The sequence below is a fragment of the Mus musculus genome, chromosome 2 (assembly GCF_000001635.26).
Source record: "Mus musculus strain C57BL/6J chromosome 2, GRCm38.p6 C57BL/6J".
Classification (NCBI taxonomy): Eukaryota; Metazoa; Chordata; class Mammalia; order Rodentia; family Muridae; genus Mus; species Mus musculus.
In genome coordinates, this window is record NC_000068.7 from 90676532 (window position 1) to 90696807 (window position 20276).

General features: G+C 42.0%; 1 protein-coding gene across 2 annotated transcripts in view; it reads left to right on the plus strand.

Moving 5' to 3' along the window:
• The first annotated feature begins 683 nt into the window (after positions 1–683).
• Nup160 (nucleoporin 160) overlaps positions 684–20276 on the plus strand; it is a 62113-nt gene continuing 42520 nt past the window's right edge. Inside the window, exons 1-11 of one of the 2 annotated variants that reach the window (NM_021512.2) lie at positions 684–939; positions 2483–2977; positions 3241–3352; positions 7391–7601; positions 8442–8664; positions 10763–10841; positions 12575–12689; positions 13536–13694; positions 16522–16599; positions 17301–17398; positions 20109–20193. In NM_021512.2, coding sequence (NP_067487.1) covers positions 2878–2977; positions 3241–3352; positions 7391–7601; positions 8442–8664; positions 10763–10841; positions 12575–12689; positions 13536–13694; positions 16522–16599; positions 17301–17398; positions 20109–20193 — 1260 coding nt within the window. In that variant the 5' untranslated portion in view covers positions 684–939; positions 2483–2877. Of the gene's footprint in view, positions 940–982; positions 2978–3240; positions 3353–7390; positions 7602–8441; positions 8665–10762; positions 10842–12574; positions 12690–13535; positions 13695–16521; positions 16600–17300; positions 17399–20108; positions 20194–20276 lie in introns of those variants that run through there. The other variant, XM_006499968.4, reaches the window with a different exon arrangement.

Genomic DNA, 20276 nt, shown 5'->3' on the forward strand with positions numbered 1-20276 from the left:
AAAGGAAGGCACAAAAATGCAAAATCTAGATTTAAATATATGTATACATGACATAAAAGGGGAGGGGAGGACTATTATTTGGGAAGAGGAAGGGGAACAGTAAGAGGGAAAGGGAGGACAAGATTTGCTAACAGGTGAATGTGAACAAAGTAGGCTAAAGTACATGTATGAAAATGTCATATGATGTCCATCATTTGTAAAATGAATAATAACATTAATAAAAAAGCAAACACACACTCTAATAAAATCTTCTGCCTACGTCTGTGAGACAGGGTTTGATGTAACCTAGGCAGGCCTCACACTTACTATGTTGCTGAGACTAGCCTAGAATGCCTCCACCCTCCAAGCACCCAGGATGACAGGTGTGGGCCACTATTCCCAGCTTCATCATGGACCCCCCATCACCCTCCTTTGCCCTTCTTCCCAACTAGTTCCTCTTCCACTTTCATGTCTTTTCTATCTGTGACCCACTGGGTTTAATTAGAGTTGCTTGAATGAGCATGGGAGGGAGTCTTATTTATAGGAGCACCGGCAACTAACCAGCAAATACACCACTGGAGAAAATTACTCCTCCCTCACAGCAGCCACTGACTTTACCTACGGCTCCTCGGGGAGCGATGGGGCCTCAAAGTCCAACCCCCACCACGGAATGTTGACAGGCCCTGTCTTTTGTGTAGGTAACCACAGTTATGATCTCACGAGAGCAGCCACCATGCTGTGTCCAGGAGGCAGTGTCGTTACAGCACACCTTCCCGTTCATCTTGCATTCTTTCTGCCTTGATAGAGATTTTGAATATGTGGGGGAAATGACACTAACAACAAGTTCCCCAAAACATATCTCATTCACCTAGACCAGGCTGGCCTTAAATTCAGAGATCTACCTGCATTTGCCTCCTGTGTGCTGGGGTTCAAGATGTGTGCCACCAAGCCGCACAACAGGTAATCTTTTAAAAAAATATTTTTTAAATTGTGTGTGTGTGTGTGTGTGTGTGTGTGTGTGTGTGTGAGCTTCCCTCTCAAAAAAAAAGTCTCTGAAGCAGAGATTTACACACAGGAAGGAGCACACAGTGTGCTCACAGAACAGCATTGCTAGGGGAGTGAAGAAAGCAGGATTAGGCAGAGAAAACTGAACTGAAATTGACCAGGATGGACCTAGATGGAAGCAAGGGACCAGGACCTTAGGCTTCATCTTGATCCACTGAGATGCATCCACTGAGTGCAGACATAACTCCCTTTTTGCCAAGTACAGAAGGACAGGGGTTAGCAGGGCTCTAGGGGAGACTTTATCTTAGTGAGATTTAGAGGAGTAATTTAGTAAAAATGGAAAAATTAAAGATGCTAAAATGAGGAATAGACCGAAGGTCAAGGTAGGGAGGGTGTCTCTCTATAAGTTCAGACACAGTTCAATGTACAGAAACAGAAGCATAAGGCTATAATTGCTGGTAGGAAAATATGGTTGCAGGGCAAGTTGTCTTCTTTTGTGAGGAATGGGGACGTCAAGACAGTTTCTGTTGCCCTGGTTGTCCTGGAACTCACTCTGTAATGCAGGCTGGCCTTTAACTCACAGAAACCCACCTACCTCTGCCTCCTGAGTGCTGGGATTAAAAGCTGCTTTTTGTTTGATTTGAGCCAGGGTTTTAGGCAGCCTCAGGCTGGCCTTGATCTTGACATAAATTGGAGGATAATCTTGAACTCCTGATCTACTTGCTTCCAAAAGCTGCTGTCAGTGTGCCACTATGCCCACTCGGCCGACTTCAGAGTAAGCTAAGAATGAGTGGGGGTGAGGGCTGGAGACATGGCTCAGCGGTTAAGAGCACCGACTGCTCTTCCCAAGGTCCTGAGTTCAAATCCCAGCAACCACATGGTGGCTCACAACCATCCGTAATGAAATCTAGCGCCCTCTTCTGGTGCATCTGAAGAGAGGTGTGGGCAGTGACAATCACGAAATAGTCATTAAGGCAATAAATGGTCAAGGGAAATGCAATTGCTGGGGCAGAATTATGGAACTTCGCAATGTTGTGATTCTGATGGAGTTGCCAACGAACATGTTCAGCTGTAAGCCTGAAGTTGTAGTTTAATTTATTTACTCATTCATTTACAAAGTCTCACTATGTAGCCCCAAACTGGCTCTGAATGATCAATCTTCAACCTCCAGAGAATACTGACCGATCCCAGAAAGAAATTCACAAACAATTCCTTGCACGTTTGCAAACTGTACTGTATTTTCGATAACTTCAAGAAGGTTGGGGCATTAATATTTAATTCAACGCATCCGACCCGTGTCGCTCAGAGTGGCAAGTGTCTGTAATCCTAGTACTCCGGAGGCTGGGGCGGGAGGATCAGAGTTCGAGGCCAACCTGAGCTGACATCTCAACACATACATGTGTATGCGGGTGTGTAAAGAAAAAGTTTCGCAAAAATGCCAACACAAAGAATCCCTCCTTCCTTTTACTTTTCCTCCTTGTTTCGCTGAACGATGAAGAGGCTGGATAACAACTTACACGCCAACGCTCTAACGGAGGGGAAGGTTCCCGCAAGCTGGGAGTGTGCCCGTCAGGCCTCTTCCCCGCCCGCGCCCGCTTTTCAAAATGAAAACACGCACAGCCCCGCCCCTGCTCGAGGCCGTCGGGAAAAGGGCGCCGCCGCCGCAGCCGCCGCCCGTCTCCGGCCGCTCCGAAGTGACCGCGAGTCAAGGCATCTTCTTCCCGCCTCAGCCTCATTCTCGCGGTGAAAAGCCGCAGATGAGCCTCCGACCCGCGGTCCTCAGGCAGCCAAAATCGCGCACACACATATCCCCGCCTCGCGCCACACCCCCGGAAGTGACGAGCCGACGTGACCCGCCCTTGTCCCGTCAGGCCTCACGGCGACGGCGGGAAGATGGCGGCGGCGGGATCCCTGGAACGGAGCTTCGTGGAACTGAGCGGAGCTGAACGCGAAAGGCCCAGGCACTTTCGGGAATTCACAGTCTGCGACATTGGTACGGAAAGGGCTTGGGAGAATGGGAGCCACTGCTTTCCCTCGGGCTCCCCAAGTAGGCCTTTGGTCTCCCCTGGTGGATCCAAGTCCACATGCCTGAAGCCTGTGCATCATCACATCTTGTCCTGTGCCTGACTTCTTCCTCCCTTTTCCACTCACTATTGTATGCACTGTCAGTCCCTTGCACTCTGCTCCTCGGCACTCTTCAGTGCCTGTCATCCCCCAGAGAACCGCGCATGCAAGCCCACCACATTCATTTTGTAGGGACTGCAAGTGCCGCGTTTGGAACGGTGAAGTACAGTGAGAGCGCTGGTGGCTTCTATTATGTGGAAAGTGGCAAGTTGTTCTCCATCACCAGGAACAGGTTCATTCATTGGTAAGTGCTGCGTTTTCCCTTCCCCCTACAGAGATGGAGGGTTGTCTAATGTGTAAATATCTGTGCCTGTTCCAAGTTACTACGTCTAGCCGTAATCCTCACACAAGCAGAGAACCGGTGTCTCGTGTTCATGTCAGAATCAGTTCTAGAAGTATTCTCGTACCTGGATAAAAACTAAAAGAGTATAGTTGAGATACAACACTGAAGACCCATTTTAGCCATTGATTCAAAATGTCATTATGGTCTTTCAACCTTAATTCTGTTGATGAGATTAAGCTTATACATGTCACACTTGGTGCTGAGTACTAGGAAATGATGCAAGATATTGTAGCAGTATAATAGTAGACATATATAGTGGGTGCCACTTGTGTTGTGCCAATTTCACACACAAAGGATATTAAACTAATGATATAACATAGATATATAAATACAGATTTTCATGCCCCAGAGAAAAGTCTAGGGACTACAAGAAGCTAATGGGACAATCAGATGGTATTGGGAGGAAAGAGGAGGGTATTGAAAGTCAGTTAAACTGAGATCCGAAGGATCAAAAAAGTTAGCTAAGCATGGACAAAGAGGATCAAGTAGACACCATGGAAGGGAATAGACAGACAGACCTTGAGAGCTGGGTTAGGAGGGAATCCAGGGTACCAAGAATGTGAGCATCAAAGAAAGAATGAAAGGAGGACAGTAGATGCATAAAGAATTCCACTCTGAGAAAGCCAAGATCTGTACTTTAACTGAAGGAGACCTGGTTTTGGGGACAAGGATGCAGAGGTTGGTAACGTGATAGAAAGAGACTCTGGTACCTTGGAGAAATCTTCTCAAATCCTGTGAGGTCTGGCCTTGTTTAAGCATAGTATGTTATGTGTCTTAGGGTTTCTATTACTGTGAAGAGACACCATGGCCACAGCACTTCTTATAAAGGGAAGCATTTAATTGAGGCTTGCTTACAGGTTCATATGGTTGGTTCATGATCATCTTGGTGGGAAGCAGGGGGACACACAGACAGACGTAGTGCTAGAGAGGTGGCTGAGAATTCTACATCTGGATCAGCAGACCGCAGAATGAAGGAGTGAGCCACTGGGTCTGGCTCAATCTTCTGAAACCTCAAAGCTGAGTCCAGTGGCAGTTCTTCCAACAGGCTACACCTTCTAACACCACTCCCTAAGCTTTCAAATATATGAATCTATGGGAACCATTCTTAATAATCAACCACAGTATGTATTGTTATTTCTTAAATTGTATGACCTGCCATGAGTAATTTTTGTCCTTTTTTTTTTTTTTTTTCTTAGAATAGCAACACAAAATGCGCTTGCTGTTTTCTTTTATGTTGCTTTAAGCTATTTCCTGCTAGGTTACCTGTCCCCCAGTAAGGATCAATAGATTTTTAGAACTTTTACTCTTATGAATAGAAAAGCCTAGATTCATTCATAACTTTATTTTTCTTTCCTCTGTTGTGAGAAAGTCAGTCACCACAATTTACATGAACCAAAGATATCAATCCAGAGCGAAAGGGCTGAATATCATTAATCTGAGTCAAGAGAAGAAACATTAGGCGGGATGTCTCCCGTCATTATCAAGGGACAGTTGGTTAATGACACTTGATACATACTTGAAAGAAGCCAAATAAATTGGACAAGGTAAATGAGGGAATTTGAAATGATAAAGCCGCAGCATAGCTCGTGTGTATGAGTGTTTTACCTGTGTGTGTTTATGTGCACCACGCGCATGCCTGGTACTTTTGAAGACCAGAAGAGGTTGTCTGGGTCCCTGAAATTGGAGTTATGGGTGGTTGTGAGCTTCATGTGGGTGCTGGGATTCGAACCTGAATCTTTTGAAGGAGCAACTGGGACTCTTAATCATTAAACCATCCTTCTAACCCCAGAATTGTTAGCTTTCTGTGTGTGTGTGTGTGTGTGTGTGTGTGTGTGTGTGTGTGTGTGTGAGAGAGAGAGAGAGAGAGAGAGAGAGAGAGAGAGAGAGAGAAAGTCAGGTGGAGAGAAGGTCACACTGTGTATTGCTAGCTGGAACTCACCATGTAGCCAAGCTGGCTTCTAATTCACAAAGATCTGTCTGCCTTTGCCTCCAGAGTGCTGGTATTAAAGATATGGGCCATCATATTGCAGCTGGCTAGAACAGTATTAATAAAACAAACAAAAAAACAAAAACAAAAAAATTCTTCAAAAGGAGCAGGGGGATAAAACTAAAAGCTAAGAGTTAAGGAGAAAAAGTTGGTTGGCTTTTTAATTTAAAATTTAGTCTTGATTATTGCTTCAAGAAAAAGTTCATTTTATTCTGAAGTCAGTGTGAACTCAGCAAGTTATTAGTGTCACCTGGTGCTGCTAAGAAAAGGACCATAGAGCTGGAGAGATGGATGGCTCAGCGGTTAAGAGCACTGTCCGCTCTTCCAGAGGTCCTGAGTTCAAATCCCAGCAACCACATGGTGGCTCACAACCATCTATAATGAGATCTGATGCTCTCTTCTGGTGTATCTGAAGACAACTACAGTGTACTCATATAAGTAAAATAAAAAAATAAATCTTTTTAAAAAATAAAATAAAGAAAAGGACCCTAAGGATAAAGCGGAAATACCGTCGCTGTCCATCTGTATCTAGGGAACAGGTTCCAGCACCTCTGCAGATGCTACAGCCTAAAAATCTTCCTCGTACTTCTAAAGAGCATAGCATTTGCATATAATCTGCATGACCAACATACTTTCGTTCCTTTCTAGCCCACTTGTGATGGCTTATATGATGTTAATACGGTGTATAGGAAGATGGTGAGAAGAATAAGATAGTCGAGGTACAAACAGGTTGTGTGTTTGTTTTCTTGGGTGTTTGCAGTTTATGGCTAGTTGAATTTGCAGGTGTAGAGCCTGTGGGTTTGTTGAGGCAGCTAGGGTCTAAGAAGAAAGGGTCATTTTGGTTCACACTTTTTTAGAGGTCCTATTCCAGAATTGATCTGTTCTTCCTTTGGACTTCTGGCCTCACCTCTTAAAGATCCTACCACATCCCAGTAGTGCCCTGAGGACTAAACCTTTAACATGTAAGACTTTGGAGGACATTCAAGATCCAAACTACATGTAGATATAGACCAGTGAGCATGTGCTAAAGATGTTTGAAATGACAGGATCTTAGAAGGCGAAAGTAAGAAATACTTTGCAGAGTGAGAGAAAGCGTCAGCGTCTGTGATGGGCACAAAGGGCTGCACAGGCAGGAGAGGGTAATTAGAATTATATGAATTTAAATTCAGACTGATGACTCTCAGCGGGACAGTTTGCTTCCTGTGTTGCAACTTGGATTTAAACAAAGCCCGACCCCCACCCCACAAATGCTGCCAGTTGCATTTGTATCTTATCAGACAGCATTTATGAATGTCAGCTCTGATTCAGACACTTTTGCTAGGGTATCTAAGTATACTTGACACTTTCATACGCTCTCTCTGAAGAGGACAAGGAAGCTGGACTAGTTTTAGGTAGTGAAAAGACGAACCTTGGTATCTCCACCTTCGTATTTTTTAAGAATATTAAGAAATAATGACCCTTATACAGTAAGTGCAAAACTCACAAAGTGCTGTTTTTCAAAGTGTCAAAAGATAATAGAAAAAGGAAATGTGCTTAGTATTTTAGGAACAGTTTTGTTTGGTGATATAGTGTGCATGAATACCTCACTCCTGTACAAAGGATTGGTGGTTTAATTTTTATATAGAAGAATTAAGGATTAAGGAAATGGGAAGTATATTTACTATTACCATAGAAAGAGTTAGATTTTTGTTCTACTGTGTTTTATAAATCTATATAATATATTCTTAAATAGAAATGTGGTCCAAGCCAGACATGGTGTTGCACTCCTTTAATCCCAGCACACAGGAGGCAGGGGCAGGCAAATCTTTGTAGGGAGACCCTGAAAAGGGTGTGGGTCCAAGTTGAATTGTCTAATCTTTTCAAATTGGCAGAGTTCATTTATATGCTTTTATACATTTTATTGCAGCAGTTATTGAGGAAAAAACTAAACAAATCTGTCTTTGTTTTAACAGGAAGACTTCTGGGGATACATTGGAGCTGGTGGAAGAATCACTGGACTTAAATTTGTTGAATAATGCTGTTCGCCTAAAATTCCAAAATTACAACATCTTACCCGGTGGGGTTCATGTCTCTGAGACTCAGAATCATGTGATAATCTTAATATTAACCAATCAGACAGTGCACAGATTAATTTTACCACACCCTTCCCGTATGTACAGAAGTGTAAGTTGATTGTTGTGTGCAATAACTTGTTTTCCATATTATGATATCACAGATTGAAGATTACAATGACTTCTTTGAAATGGGAAAAAAATAGATTTCTTGTTAACCCTTACAAAGCATACTTTATAGTTATTGTTTGAAATAATTAAATTGGAGATGCTATTCAGTCACAGAGTACTTGCCTAGTATAAACAAAGCCTTGGGTTCAAGCCTCATAATCCCACTACTTAGGAGATGAAAGTAGAAAGATTAGACTTTAAGATCTAATGGAGTTCACAGCCAGCTTGGGCTATATGAGACCCTGACTAATAAAAGATCAGACATTTTAAGTTGATAAACTGGTTTTTTTCTTTCAGAAACATGGTTTTCATTAGGTACTACAGTACACATCTATAATCCCAATAATAGTCTGACGAAGGAGAATTCAGGTCTCAGAGCAGTCTCAGCTGTACAGAGGAAGTTCATGGCCAACCTGGGCTACACGACAGCCTGACTGGCAGGGAAGAGAGGAAGCTTTTGTCTTGTCCTCAACAATTTGTTTTTAAGATTATCTTACGTGTATGACTATTTTGTTTGCATGTATGTAAGTGCACCACATGCATGCAGTGTCTGCGGGAGTCGGAGGGCATCAGATCCCCTGGAACTGTAGTTACAGGCAATTGTGGGCCACTATGTAGTTGCAGGGAACAAAGCCCGGGTCCTCTATCAAATAGAGTCACAGGTGCTTATAGCCACTGGGCTATCCTCTCAACCCCTCAACATCTTTTTCAATAAACATTTTTAGTAATTGAAAGGAACAAAAAAATTCAGGTTGTTTCAAAATATTCTTTTTCATTATAGGAGCTGGTAACTGAAAGTCAGATGCAGTCCATATTTACTGACATTGGAAAAGTTGATTTCAGAGATCCTTGCAACTCTCAGTTAATTCCATCAGTACCTGGGCTGTCCCCGGGTTCCACCACGTCTGCAGCCTGGCTTAGCAGCGATGGGGAGGCTCTGTTCGCTCTACCATCTGCTTCTGGCGGCATCTTCGTTCTTAAGCTGCCTCCTTATGACGTACCTGGTAAGTATGGGAACTGAGCATGACTCAGCCATCAACGCTGACATTGAAACCGACATTCAGTCCCATCCATCAACAGTGCAGGGTTCCATCAGTACTATTTCTGCTTTCATTATTGCTTGCTTGGTCCCTGCTGCTTCACCTTTCTTTATTCAGTGGACAAGGAACCAGAATGGAGCTGGGTATGGGGACACAGAAATATATAAGTAGCCTATTCTGAGTCTAAGAGACAGATTACTAATTCTCCCACTCTCGTGTTGAAGTAGTATATTTAAAACAAATGAGTTTTGGGACCAAGTTTGACAGCTGATCCCTGTTCTAAGTCACCACTATCTCTTGCCTGCATTAAAATGTCCTAAATATCTCCAGATCTGTCCTCCCATTTCTGGAACTTCTTGGGCAGATTGATATATTAAACATTAGTAATCAGTGGTAGTGCACACCTTTAATCCCAGCACTTGAGAGGTATAGGCAGGTGGATCTCTGTGAGTTTGAGGCCATCCTGGTCTACAAAGTGAGTTCTAGGACACCTAGCACTATGCAGAAAAACCCTGTCTTAAAAAACAAAAACAAACAAAAATTGGGCGGAGAAACCCTGACTCAAAAACAAACAAACAAACAAACATTTGTTTGGGGACTAGAAAGCCGTCTTAGCAGTTAAAAAGCTCTGGCTGCTTCTCTGCTCTAAGGCATTCACATTCCAGCTCATGCCTCTCTGTAACTCCAGCTCCACAGGATCTGGGGTCCTCTGGACTTCAAGGGCATCAGCATGGAGGTGGTGTGCATAGACATGTGCAGGCAAAGCACCCATATATGTAAATAAATTTTAAAAAAACAAACTGATTGGATCCTGTTAGATCATGTTATCACAATGCTCATTATAATGTGAGTAGCCCCAGGCTCACAGTGTATACCTCACAGTGAGGGCCTCACTGTTGTCGCTAAGCTTGTCCTCTCTTTCCCCCCTTGCCCTCTCTACCAGCTACATGCCCTTTTGTAGTTTTTTAATTATCTTACTTTATATGAGTACACTGTAGCTGTCTTCAGGCACATCAGAAAAGGGCATCCGATCCCATTACAAGATGGTTGTAAGCCACCATGTGGTTGCTGGGAATTGAACTCAGGACTTCTTGGATAGCCGTCAGTGCTCTTAACCACTGAGCCATCTCTCCAGCCCCTTTTGTAGTTCTTTAAAGGCATGAGGCATATTCCTACATTTTAATTCCCCCTAATGTTTTTAGTTCTTGATTCTATCTCCACATTGAGGTCTTCTTTGACCATCCTTTTGGAAATCCAGCCTTCCCTTCACAGACATGCCAGCAATACTCATTTTTGTCTTTTTCACTATTAATTTAACTCCCTGCTTCTCTCATCCTCCAACAATAAAATGTTAAGTTTCATGAGAGCAGTTTATTGACTAGTGAATCTCTAACACCTAGAACTACTGCCACATGAGAAGTACCCAGTGATTAAGAAAATATGAGATGGCTGGGCAGTGGTGACACACGCCTTTAATCCCAGCACTCCAGAGGCAGAGGTAGGTATATCTCTGAGCTCAAGGACAGCCAGGGCTACACACAGACCCTGTCTCAATCCCCACCCACCTCCAAAAAAAAAAAAAAAAAAAAAAAAAAAGGAAAGGAAAGAAAATATGAAATGATTCTATTGAGTGGAAGAATATGTTGCTGTCTGCAAATGGCAAGGCATTTCTCCTAAGAATATAAAAAATGCCATTTTTTTTTTTTTTTTTTTTTTTTTGGTTTTTCGAGACAGGGTTTCTCTGTATAGCCCTGGCTGTCCTGGAGCTCACTTTGTAGACCAGGCTGGCCTCGAACTCAGAAATCCGCCTGCCTCTGCCTCCCGAGTGCTGGGATTAAAGGCTTGCGCCACCACGCCCGGCAAAAATGCCATTTTTATCGATCTCATACTGATTGAAAGTATTTTAGGTATGATTTATGTAGCAAAGTACATTTAAGAATCTTGTTGGTACAGAAAACATAGAAGCCTGTCATATATTATGAAGATCTCGTTCTTAGTCACATCATTCGTGGCATTGGGTCTCTCTAAGTAAAATCAGGAGGTTTCTTGGGTATCATTGCAGGGATAGCATCAGTTGTGGAGCTGAAACAGAGTTCCGTGATGCAGCGATTACTCACAGGCTGGATGCCCACAGCTATAAGGTAAGTTACTACTATACATATTTTTGGGAGGTGCTACACCCCCTTTTGCATCTTAATATCTATTGGGAGTTTCTACCCCACTTTTGCCTGTTTTGCTTCCAAGAAAATGACACAGAAACACTAATTTATTAATAAGCTGTTGGTTCTATGCCAGGCAGGTTCTTCCTTCCATACTGTTAAACCCCACATGAATGCCCTGTAACTTACCAAGTTGGTGTCTCCTGGGTAGCCTCTGCTGTCTGTGCTCCTTGTCCATCCCAACTAATGACAACCACCACTGCCTCCTCCTCCTCCTCTCGTCTTCCTCCCCTCCTCCTCCTCATGGTCCCTAGCAGAGACCCCCTACTCAGTCTCAAGTCCTGCCTTCCTCTCTCTCCGCTCCAGTCACAAACTCTAAACCTTTAATAATGAATCAGATTATTGGGGAGCATTCTTTGTTGTTGTTGTTGTTGTTTTTGTTTTTGTTTTTTTTTTTTTTTTTTTTTTTTTTTGAGACAGGGTTTCTCTGTGTAGCCCTGGCTGTCCTGGAACTCACTCTGTAGACCAGGCTGGCCTCGAACTCAGAAATTCGCCTGCCTCTGCCTCCCGGGTGCTGGGATTAAAGGTGTGCACCACCACGCCTGGCTTGGGGAGCATTCTTTATAGCACATTGGACAGTACAGTGCCCATGTCCAGACCGCAGCCTGATCTTGGGGCACAGAACTCAACATCTGAATACACAGTGCACAAGACTAACCCCAGCAGTAAGTCACATCCTGCAAGAAATCAAAGGGCTCAAGTTGTAATCCCGTGTTACTACTTCCAGCTGCACTTCATGGCATATTCTGCAGTGAGCAGAAGAGTGCATAGTGAGATGTCTTACCTGAGGAAAGCCACACTCCAGAATCTGCCTTATTTGCAGTCCCACACTTTGACACCATTCTTCTATATTTTCAGTGTCCCAATTCCATGCTGTGTCCTGGCTTAACCAAATTCAGGTTTCTAGAAGATGGCTAAAGTAGAGCATACAAGATAGCCCAGTGTGTGCCTTTTGCATGTCCCACATGCTGGAGGGAAGAAAACCAGCTTACACAGAATGTCCTCTGACCTTCACACATGAACCCTGATGTCTCGCTCTCCTGCGTCCTCTCTCTCTCTGACATACATACACAAATAAAAAGTGTTATTTTTATAAAGATCTAATAGCCTAGTGTGGTTACACACACCTTTAATCCTAACATTTAGGATGCAGGTGGATATCTGTGAGTTTAAGCTAGACAAAGCTACAAAATGAGAACCTATCTCCAAACCAAACAAACAAGCAAAAGGTAATATAGATTGTTAAAGTTAAAAAACAAGAATTAATGTAGGCCATTTCTAAAACAATATGAAGTGAATCACTTCTTTGTGATATAGACCATATTCTATTTTATGGTAATAATGAGCATAAACTACATAGAAATGTATTATACCACCATATAAATTCATGTTCTTTCTACTAAGAATATCCATTTACCTTTTTTTTTTTTTTTTTTTTGGTTTTTGGTATAGCCCTGGCTGTCCTGGAACTCACTCTGTAGACCAGGCTGGCCTCGAACTCAGAAATCCGCCTGCCTCTGCCTCCCAAGTGCTGGGATTAAAGGCGTGCGCCACCACGCCTGGCTTACAATTTTATTTTACCTTTTAAATCACAAATTCGAATGATCCGCTTATTTGCAGTAGTGAAAAGTCTAAAGCCCGCCCTTTGTTTTTAGGGGTGATCATGGGCCTTCTGATCGTGCTCTGAGTCTCGCTGTTCATTGTGTGGAACATGATGCCTTTATTTTTGCCCTGTGTCAGGATCATAAACTTCGGATGTGGTCTTACAAGGTAAGCACTACACTAGAGTTGGCATCAGTTCAGTGTGAGTATGAAGTGGGAAGGATTGAAGTCAGTCCTGCTGCTTCATTTAAAGGGATCCTTTGGTCGAAAGTTATGACTTTCAGATCTTGACATTTGAATTAACATTTTCTGTACATTTTCCTACTTTTTATTTTGAGAATTATGGGCCCTATATGAGTAAAGAGGGCAATATGAGATATATTCTTCACTTAACTGCAACAACTGCTTCAAAGTTTTTTCTTTAGGCTTATTTTATGTGTATGACTATTTTGCCTAAATGCAAATATGTGTAATTCATGTATCCTTGGTGCCTGTGGATGTCAGAAAAGATGCCAGATCCTCTGGAACTGGAGTTAACAGGTGGTTTTAATCTCCACAACTGATATTAAAATCCATGTTGGGGCTGAAGAGATGTCCCTGGCTAACAGTAGTTAACAGCACTGGCTGTTCTTCCAGAGGGTTGTAGTTCAAGTCCCAGAACCCATATGGTGGCTCATAACTGCCTGTAATTCCATTTCTTCTGGTTTCCAAAGGCACTAGGCACATAGGTGTACACTGACACGTATCCATACACGAAATTATGAAAAAATTAATGCATGTTGATAAGATGATTTTCAGGCTGGTAGTGTTTTCTGATTTGAGACAAGGTCTTGCAGTGTAGCTCTGGCTCTCCTGGAACTCACAAAGATACAACTGCCTCTACCTCCCAAATTCTGGGATTAAATGGATGTGCCTCTGCCAGACTTTTTTTTTTTTTTTTTTTTGAAAAGTTAAGGATGTATTTCTAGCCTCAGTATTCTTGGAACATCACCTATTAACTCTTCTCTTGGGCAGGACCAAATGTGCCTGATGGTGGCTGACATGCTGGAATATGTCCCTGTAAACAAAGACCTTCGGCTCACTGCAGGAACAGGACATAAATTACGGCTTGCGTATTCTCCTTCCATGGGGCTCTACCTAGGAATATATATGCATGCTCCAAAACGAGGACAGGTATGAAATGTGTGTGTGTGTGTGTGTGTGTGTGTGTGTGTGTGTGTGTGTGTGTATGAGTGTGTGTGAATTTTCTCTGTGGATAAATTTTGGGATATCAAAATTAAGTTTGAGTCCATTTAAACTTTGGTTAACATATTAAGTTGTCCAAAGGGTACTTGGGCTTTGTGCTGATCTATGAATTAGAAAATTGGGAAGGAGGGGTGCTAAGGATTAATGGGAAGTTTAAGGGAAAATCTAGGTAAAGAAGATAAAATTCCTGAGAAGGAATGCAAGTGTTAGTGTGTTAGGAAGTTGTTATGTTGAAACTAATGTTTAGAAATAATTGTCCACCACCCAGATCCTGGTGGTGCCATGGTGAGCCATGCAGAATGTATACAATAGTGTAATCAAGTAATAAACAGCCGTTTGTCGTGCGTTTGGCATGGTAATGTACATTCTGTGTAGCAGCACCTGCACAGGCCTCCTGTAATCCTGCCAGACAGGATGTGTCTCCCCTACTTATTGGAGCTCTCGTTTCCCAGGCTAGGTTTTTGTCCTGCTTGGAAGTCTGGTTGGGCTCTGCCGAGCTTTCCCTGTTTGAGGCCTGAGACCCTACCCCTCATTCTCCACAGTGGAAATTCTCATAACTTGCCTTCATGTCTGACAACCTGAATCAGATCTTCAGGACATACACAGTAGAAGAGAACCTCCTTAAAATTGTTCTCTGAGTGACCTTGCACATGTTACAACATACACGAATACTAAGTAAATAAGAAATTAAATTAATGAAATTAAATACGCCCGGGCTTGTAATAGATATTTAATCACAGCATTCAGAGGCTGAAGCAAGAGGATTGCCATGGTTTTAAGGCCACACTGAGGGACATCATAAGACTGTCCAGAAGGAAAAAAGTGGAATAAACTCACTTTTTGTCACAAGTCATTTGAGAAACTCATGCACTCAACTGGAATTTTCTGGATTTTGTTGTTTTGTTTGGGCTACATTCAACAGTACACATTTTACTTTGCTACTTAGTATATACTTTTGTAATGATAGATATATAACAGGATAAATTTTTAACAGGATAAATATATAACAGGATAGATAGTTTTTTTAATAAAACATTTATTTTTACTATAACAGATACCACAGTAAATTGGTGAATTCTAATTCTTTAGGGAGTTATTGTGGCTTTAAGTTCTATTGTGGTTTTTGTTTGTTTGTTGTTTTTTGAGACAGACTCTGTAGTTTCACTGGCTGAACTGGAACTTAGAGATCCAAGTGCTGGGATTAAAAGTGTGCAACATTTTTTTAATTTTGGTCTTCATACAAACACATTTGCACTGTCACTGAACTATACCTTCATCCCCTACATAGACCTTTTATTTTTATTTGTTAAGATTTATTTTTGTGTGTCCATATGTGTTTGTGTGAGTATGCACACACATGTGGACAGGTGACATAGAGTCTAGAAGATGTCAGGTTCCTTGGAGCTGAAGTTAGCGAGCTGTCTGGTACAAGGGATGGGACCCAGTTTCCGTAAGTCTTCTTATCTGCTAAGCCATCCCCAGCCCCCCTACATATTTCATACACCTCTTTTTCTCAGAAGACAAGCCAGTGTTTACTTTTTTCCCTTATAGCTTGCTTGTGACACTGGGACTATAACTTAGTGGTAAAACTACCTACAATGGGTAAAGTCCTAGGTTTATATCCCCACTACTGGCGGAAAAAATTATAATTTTCTCTTTCTAAAAATAACATTTTTTAAAGCTAGGCATGGTGGCACATGCTTCTCATCCCAGCACTTGGAAGGCAAGGACAGGCCAATCTGAGTTTGAGGCCAGCCTGGCCTGCATAGTTCCAAGACAACCAAAGCTATATCAATAGGTCTTGTCTCAAAAAAAAACTTTTTTTAAAAAGCGGCTAAAGGAGGGTGGTGACAAGATGACTAAGTGGGTCCCAGTGTTTGCATCCATGCCTGACAGCCTGAGCTCGGTTCCTAGAACCAATTCCTGCAGGTTGTCCTCCACACACACTTGAATCCTCATACATACACTAAATAAATGTAAAAAGATTTTAACTTACTGTGAGTACTTGCCTACTTATGACACACAGGACATTGCATTGTCAGTACACAGTGAATTTTCTTTAGTAAAAATTGTCAAAATATTATTTATAAGTATCTTGTGCCTTAATTTCTTTGTTTTTGTTTAGTCTTTTCATCTAGTGTAAGGGATTGAATCCAAGGCCTTGCACACTTAAGTCAGTGACTCTACCACTGAACTAAACCTAGACTTCAACTGTCATTTACGAAAAATACTTTTATATGTTTATATATAATTTATACATAGTATTTATATTTTGTATATTATGTATTTTAAATTTGCACACGTGTGTGGGAAGTTTTTGATGGGAGTAAAGTTTCAATTTTACAAAATGCAGCGTCCTGCATATGGGTAGCACAGCAATGTCATATATATAAACTGCATCTTTTTTTTACGATTGATTTATTTAATTTATGTATATGAGTATACTGTAGCTGTCTTCAGACACACCAGAAGAGGGCATCAGATCCCATTACAGATGGTTGTGAAGTTGCTGGGAATTGAACTCAGGACCTCTGGAAGACCAGTTAGTACTCTTAACAGCTGAGCCATCTCTTCAGCCCCCTATAAACTGCATTCTTAAAAATGGTTAAGATGGAAACTGTTATATTTTAGTTAAGCTTGGTGGCACACACCTGTATTTGCAGCACTCAGAGACAGGAGGATTGTGAATTCTCTCCTTAGAAGAATAACATGGTGATTGTATGAAGTAATGATCTGTTAACTTGCTTTTCAACAGTTCTGCGTTTTCCAGTTGGTGAGCACTGAGAATAATCGCTATAGTTTAGATCACATTTCTTCCCTGTTCACTTCTCAGGTAAGTTAAACCGTCCTGTGCATTTCACACAGGTGCAGGAAGGAAGTGTTGGCTATACCCTGGGGAGGTTGCTTGCCCGGTAACCATAGCTTTTTTTTTTCTTTTTTTTTTTTAATCTGAGACAGGGTCATTTAAACACAGGAGTTTCAAACCAACTTAGCAACTTTCTGTAATTGCCAAGTAGAGTCTCACAGAGACTGTCTCAAAATTCCTTACCCCCATTCTGTTATCATAGGATTATATTCTTTTTTTTGTTTTAAAGATTTATTTATTATATGTAAGTACACTGTAGCTGTCTTCAGACACACCAGAAGAGGGCAACAGATCTCATTACGGATGGTTGTGAGCCACCATGTCGTTGCTGGGATTTGAACTCAGGATCTTTGGCAGAGCAGTCAGTGCTCTTAACTGCTGAGCCATCGCTCCAGCCCCAGGGTTATAGTCTTAAGGTACTTCATATATAGACAGTTGAGAGCCCAGCATGTGGGTGTTGGGAATTGAGCCAGAGTATTTTGTGAGAGCAGCCAGTGCTCTGAAGCACTGAGCCATCTCTCCAGCCCCTCTTCATGCATAGAAACAGTTTAAGTTGGATTTTATCAAGTTCATGGGGCATGTTGTGCTGTCATGCATTTTGTTCTCTTGTCAATACAAACTTAGTCTCTGCTCCCTTTTCTTTCTTACTTTTTCCCATTTCTTCCTAGGAGACACTAGTCGATTTTGCCTTAACCTCAACGGATATCTGGGCCCTGTGGCATGATGCTGAGAACCAAACAATTGTGAAATATATCAACTTCGAACAGTATGGAATATTTAACCTTTCTCTTCCTATGTTACCCTAGGCAGCACCATACTGAGATGAGACCTTTTCTGTGTAGAGCCAAATACTTAGTTCAAAGGATTCTGATGTGTTTGTCTGGATTTTGTGGAAATCAAATATGCTTAGGATTGAGCTAAGATAAAATAGCATATTTCTTAGGAGAGGTACCCCCAAAACAGTAGCAGTAATTTGGAATCTCATTGCTAATACTCTAATGTCCTCATGCCCACAACTTAACAAAAACATTGAAGTTCTTTTTTATTCTCAATCTTCTTAAATAAAGATCAAAGATAGATTGAATTAGTATGATTATTTGAAACTTTTTAAAACAGGAAACTTTTTTCCTCCTGAGAAAATGAGCTTCAGGGCTCAGAATCCGGCTCAGTGAGTGCCTTCCTTGCACTCAGAGCCCAGCACCTCATACAAGCATGGTTGCAGTTCCAGAAGGAAGGAAGTAGAGGCAAGAGGGTTAGAAATCCAAGGCCATCTTCAGCTACATAGTGAGTTCAGGGCTCCCCTGCAATATGTGATACCTTTAGGGAGGGAGAGGGAGAAGGAGAGGATGAGTAAGAAGCGAAAATGAGCTATAGAACAAAACTAGTATTTTAGGATGAAAAGTTGTATTGCACAATTTTTTAAAAAAGATTTATTTATTTATTATATGTGAGTACACTAGCTATCTTCAGACACTTCGGAAGAGGGTGTCAGATCTTGTTACAGATGGTTGTGAGCCATCATGTGGTTGCTGGGATTTGAACTCAGGACCTTCGGAAGAGCAGTCGGTGCTCTTAACCACTGAGCCATCTCATCAGCCCTTGTATTGCACAATTTTATGTTTTGATAACCTCTACTTTTAAATATACTTTACTTATTGTACATTGGTTTACTTTTAACTTTTTAGCTGTGGTCTCAGAGAAATGGCTCAACAATTAAGACTCAGACTGCTGCTCTTAGAAAGTGTTGAAGTTGAGTCCCAGCACCCCTATAGGGTGGCTTATAACTAACTGCCTGGGACTCCAGCTACAGAGGGTCATAGCCCTCTTGCTTCCCAGGACACGTACAGTCCCATGGACACACACATACCATATATGTGATTCAAAAATAATGTTAAATTGTTTTGGTTCTCAAGGGTTTCTCTGAATATCCCTGACTGTCCTGGAACTCCTATAGACCAGGCTGACCTCAAACTCAGATCCACTGCCTCTGCCTCCCCAGTGTTGGGGTTAAAAGTGTGCACCACAGCACTGAGCTTAATCTAAACAAATTTTATATTTACAAATATATTTCTAAACAGAGTTTAACTTTTTCTTTTTCTTTCTCTCTTTTTTTTTTTTTTTTGGTTTTTCGAGACAGGGTTCCTCTGTATAGCCCTGGCTGTCCTGGAACTCACTTTGTAGACCAGGCTGGCCCCGAACTCAGAAATCCACCTGCCTCTGCCTCCCAAGTGCTGGGATTAAAGGCGTGCGCCACCACGCCCGGCTTTAAACTTTTTCTTATTAAAATACATAACCACTGAAACTCTTCATTCGCCTTTGGCTAAGATCAAGTGTGAAGCATCTCCTTGTAAGATTCCTTTAAGAACCACTTAAACAAATTGAACCCTCAACACTAAACTTCAGAGTAGAACTACAAGGTCTATTCTGATCCTGAGCCAGACCTTGAAAAATACTAGTTTAGTTCTTATGGGTATCATTCAAAACCATGAGCTTGGAGCTGAGCCCAGAAGTACATTGAGTGATTGAAGCCACTTAGGGCTACAGGGTACAACCACAGCTTATCAAACAAGAAGGCCCGGGCTCTGGATTCAGGGTTTCAAGCAGCTTACCAGCATGAAAGACCTTAAAAGGACTCATTTCCTCAGCTACAGATTGAAGGTAATACATTCTTGAAGGAGATTGTAAGGCAAACATGAATAGAATAGTGTCAAGAATAGCATCTTACATAATATCTAGTAAATTTAAGTACATAGTAAAAATCAGCTGTTTGTAGATTTATATTTCAGGTTTTAAATTGAGGATGCTTCCTGTTAAACATAGAACTTTGGGTCTGGGAGATGGCTCATTTGGCAGTGTTTGCGATGAATTTATGGCGACCTGAGTTTTGATCCCCAGCTCCTATGTAAAAGCAAGTCAGTCAGGCAGTGCAGGCTTAGAATGTCTGGTGCCCTGGTAAGGCAGACATGAGGGTTTCTGAGCTTAGCTAAATTGATGAACTCTGGATTCAGAGAAAACCCTGTCTCAAAAAACTCAGGTCAGGGGCTAGTGAAGTAGCTCAGTAAGTGGAAGTGCTTGCTGTGGGGGCTAACAACCAGAGGGAGTCTCCAGAACTCGTGCTAGAAGGCTAAAGCAGACGTTTGGAAGAGTCCCTCTGACCTCCATACAGCTATTGTGGCACCTGTGTAACTGCTTTCACCACACGATAATAATAATAATAAAATACGTGGATCATTTAAAACAAGGTGGAGAACAGTTGAGGAAGACATTGAGCATTGAGTCCTGGCCTCCACAAGGACATGCACACCTTTACACCCGCGCAGACACACAGAGAGTAAGAACAGATGTAAGGACAGAAAACTGCTTAGTAATAAAGTTGTGGTTGGTTGCGATGGGTTCTCTGATGAGGCCGTTCCTGCTCAGATACTGCCAAAGTGTGTAGACAGTTTTTGGTAAACTTTTGAACGTTTTTTCTGTAGTAATGTTGCAGGTCAGTGGAATCCAGTGTTTATGCAGCCTCTACCAGAAGAAGAAATTGTCATCAGAGACGATCAAGACCCCAGAGTAAGTATGTTAACTGTTATTGTAGGAACCACTTGCATTAGTTTTTACCCTGAGGTCATTTGACCCAACTGAAGTGGTGGCGC